The 4,147-nt window shown below is 29.1% G+C and overlaps 1 protein-coding gene across 1 annotated transcript in view; it reads left to right on the top strand.

Annotated features, from left to right (window-relative positions):
* The window catches only part of LOC106743781, a gene marked incomplete at its 3' end in the record, with an annotated part of 5,397 nt that extends 1,254 nt beyond the window's left edge, over positions 1–4,143 (top strand). Inside the window, exons 5-13 of the mRNA XM_014617970.1 lie at positions 18–134; positions 295–654; positions 762–1,119; positions 1,281–1,711; positions 1,779–1,870; positions 2,167–2,341; positions 2,665–2,922; positions 3,047–3,380; positions 3,952–4,143. Coding sequence (XP_014473456.1) covers positions 18–134; positions 295–654; positions 762–1,119; positions 1,281–1,711; positions 1,779–1,870; positions 2,167–2,341; positions 2,665–2,922; positions 3,047–3,380; positions 3,952–4,143 — 2,317 coding nt within the window. The remainder of the gene's footprint in view (positions 1–17; positions 135–294; positions 655–761; positions 1,120–1,280; positions 1,712–1,778; positions 1,871–2,166; positions 2,342–2,664; positions 2,923–3,046; positions 3,381–3,951) is intronic.
* Between the last annotated feature and the right edge of the window lie 4 nt (positions 4,144–4,147).

The raw sequence follows: 4,147 nt of genomic DNA, 5'->3' as shown, positions 1-4,147 counted from the left end.
ATGCCTATTGATACTAGAGATTTTACTGTTGTGAGCAGTGTGTCTCTTGCAAGAATATTACTGGAAGTTATAGAAATTCAGACAGATGTATACAATATCTTTATAACTAAACTTAATGAATCTGTTATGTTAGCGTAAGTACATATACATGCATGTATATATACATGTATGTATTAAATATGATTCCAAGTTCTGTTGTATGTATGTTACATGTTTATTAAATGTTTAAAATTGCAAAGATGATTATATGTAATTCTATTCAAATTTAAGAAAAAAATGTATGTATTTTTATAGAGATACAGCAGAGAAAGTACCTTGGGCTATACTATTATTACATGAATTTCGTTTTTTGGATACTATAGCCAGTGTTGATGCATTAACTGCAAATATAGAACAGCTATTAGAAACATGTCCAATGTGGTTTCAACATGAGCTTATCTTATTCTTGCCTGATATTTTATTAGATGTTCAACATCAAAGCATAGCTGAAGTTTTAACAAAAATAATGGAGGAAAATTGTGAATTAACAAATGTAATTTTAAATTGCATTGCCAGTTTCAATCTCAACAAAGAATATTTGATGGAATATAAAGTTAAAGTATTAAATTTGTTAAAAACAAATATAAAATTGGAACTTGTACCAGCTATTATCAGGTTAATACTTAAATTACTTTAAATTTTTTCTATGAAAATAACATAAGATTTTATTAATCTTGTGTTATTATTTTTATTCTTGTAATAATTTGCAAATAATATTGCAGATTTCTTCTTGATGACCTTGTGTCCCCTGATATTGTTAAGCAAATGCTACTTGTACTACGTAATATAGAAATGCAGCCTCTTGCTGGTGATAAAGTTCATAATTGTTACAAAAATCAAGTACAGATAGTCAAAACATTGAAGATGTGCATGTTATTAAATAAAGATGTGACACATACTGCAATAACGGTAATAAGAGACATTAATAAAAATCCGAAACCGTTGGATGTAATCATTTTGCTCTTGATATTTGCTGGAACAACAAAGCAAAAGAATGCAGAATCATTATTGAAGCAGAATGTAAGATGTGGTTTTTATAGAACAAGTCTACTTCAAATACTTTATAATGACTATAAAGAGGTTTGTATATTTCTCACCGACGAAAAATTGTAAAATCAAACGAACTCACCTGAGTGAAGTTCGATTCATAATTGTTTATAAAACTGTTTTGTTTTAGCAAGATAAACACTCATGAATGTCATATTTTATATTATAGAGTTTCCTTTTATATCTATTTTTAGGTTGTTCGAGAATTACAATTATCAATATTACAATTAGCTGGTAAATTTTTAAAGTCTGGAGAGTATGTGTTTGTTAATTTTGCAATAGAATGGTTCCGATTGCAATTTCTCAACCAAGAGAAGATGTTTAAGCAGCGTGAAATTATAGAAAAGATTATTCTTCTTATGGGTAATAATGATCAAACAGTGAAACATGCACTGACTGTACTTTGTAAAATGGCAGAAAATACTGTCGAGAGAAATGGTTTAGTCTTACAATGCAATCATTTAAGAGTTTTATTAGAAAAAATAGATTGCTTCGGACTTCAAGAAGTTGGTACTGTAAATGATTTATTACACAGTTTATGTTTGCTTGATGATTCTACTTCAGAATTATTACGGGATGATTTATTTATACTATTGCAAAAACAACTATCTGCTGCAAAACCCCTGTGAGTGTTATAAAAGTAATATTACATGTTTTTTTCAATTTTATCAAAATTGAACAATATATTTCAGCACGAAATGCAAAGGTGTCATGGGAGCAGTAATGGCAATAAAACATTTAGCAGGAAAAGCTGAAACTTGTGAACAAGCCATGAAATTATTTAGTATGTATATTATCTTGGACAATCTTTGATATGATGCTATAATTAATGTAAATTGAATAAGAATTTGTATCGGTATTGGTATAGAATGAAATAGTTTTAACAGAAAAAGCAATAGAAAAAATTTTGCTACTTAAATTAGTACTAACCACAATCTGTCTTCTGGGACCTTTCTATTATTTTGAATAGCAAGGGATGATTATATACGTATATGTGTGTATGTGTACATATACATGTATAAAATAATCCAAAAATTGAATAGAACAATTCATAAATCAATTTAATTAATAAATTTGCAGATCAAGTAACGAAGTGCGTGAGAAGTTGTCCTAAATCACAGCCATTGTTTTATGACCAATTAGAACAAATAATTGCACAAACTGAATTTATTAATACAGAATTTCTTAAGAAGATCAGCCACTGCATTGAAGATGAGTTTGTTAATACATATATGACTGATAAACCACAATCCAGGTAAGTAATGTTTTAGATTATTTCATAATATTTAAACGGAATATCTTATAAGGCGAGAACACAGTGAGCGCCTCGCCGATTTTAACTTCCTAGCACGCGGTGAATTTACATAAAAAATAAATGGACTCGAGCGTTTTATCCAATGAAATTTCTAAATAGTAGTTTTTAGTGTTTGATATTTTAAGCGTTCATCAGTGTAACTTGTGTGTCTTCTCCAATTACTATACTAACGAACGCTGTAGAAGCGTGCAATCTAAAGAAGAAAAAGTGAGGGACAAGGCTAAATTGTAATAAGATATATATAATTTTTATTGCCATACTAGTAAACATTTAGTTCCAAAATTTGGACTGAATAATGCAGAAGAAGAACCACAAAATTGTATGCTAAATTTTGGAAATAGAAGAAGTGGTCCAATCGCACCGATATTGTTTCGACTTCTCAAGACATGTAACGTGAGACTTAATGTACATGGAGAATTGGAAGCTATAGATGTACTTTTAGGATGTGGAATATTAATGCCACAAAACTTTGATATACCGGAACCTGCGGTATTAGATCTTCTCATATGTTGTATCAATTGGTGAGTAGCAAAATTGAATTTCTTCTTTATCATGTTGTAATATATGTTAATATTGCGATAGTTTCTTTTAATATTTTCATCAACTTTAGTTAATGTTATAAATAACTGCAAGAATATGTTACAGGCTTAGAGAAATAATCACTGGCTTTGTCACTCAAAAAGATCCTTTGTTGCGAAAACAAGTATTGGAACGTTTAGACATTTTGATGTATTTGCAAAGTGAATTGGATACATTGCTAACATTATGTGACACTAAATATCAACCGCCGCCATGTTACTTTCATTATTTTCCATTACCTCCATTCGTGAAAATTGAAAAAAAACATAATAAAAAAGGGAAGAAGTTTAAAAAGGAAAATAAATCTACCGCTTCTATATCTGTAGAGAACGAGTTCTGGGAAACAAGTTCTACATTATGTTTCAAAAATCCAGCTTATTTTAGAAAATTTGATGCAAAGGTACATCGATTAAATCGGGGACGTATTGGATGTTATTTGCTGATTTCGAACGCGAGCAACGTATAGCTACCAAAGACGATTATTTATATGTGTAATTACATTACGCAACAATATAAAGGACCGTCTATAATAACTGTAAAGTATGCAGAAAACTAATTAACTAATTTATATATTCCAAAAATAAATCGACTGTGGTTGGTTTTTATTAATTTTAATTAGCTTATTACTTATGTCTTATTGCCTATTTTACGACTATTGTGGACATTCCTTTAGAGCAGCAGTTGACACTTTCTCCAAAAGTAAATAAGATTCTAGCAGTTGTAATTATGTTAAAAGTCACCGAAATCCAAATCTAGAAAAGTTTTAAAGTTTTAAGTCTCTCTCTTTTTTTGAATATTGACAACTTTTGACGAAGTTGTTTGAATCTTATCTATTTTTTTAGGAAGTGCTCTCCTAATTGTTGTATATGTGATACATATAATAATTTTTAAATGATTCATAATGATACTTTTTAATTTATAATAAAAAATATTGATTGCTTGTTAATAGTATATTATTATGTTATGTTCAGATTGCCAATCTATTGGATGTTAAAATAGACATGCTATCATCGCAACATACAATACAAACTATATCAATAAAACAAGTCTGTTTTCTCGTAAGAGAACTGTTAGCCATTTTTGAGAACGAACCCTCCGAGTGTTTTGTGAAAGAATTAATATATTTATTACCAAAAGTTTGTTCAAAACTGGACGATATTGTCTCTA

This window comes from Dinoponera quadriceps, unplaced genomic scaffold (assembly GCF_001313825.1).
Source record: "Dinoponera quadriceps isolate SergipeBrazil2010 unplaced genomic scaffold, ASM131382v1 scaffold1249, whole genome shotgun sequence".
Taxonomy (NCBI): domain Eukaryota; kingdom Metazoa; phylum Arthropoda; class Insecta; order Hymenoptera; family Formicidae; genus Dinoponera; species Dinoponera quadriceps.
This window is presented reverse-complemented; position numbering and strand designations above follow the sequence as displayed.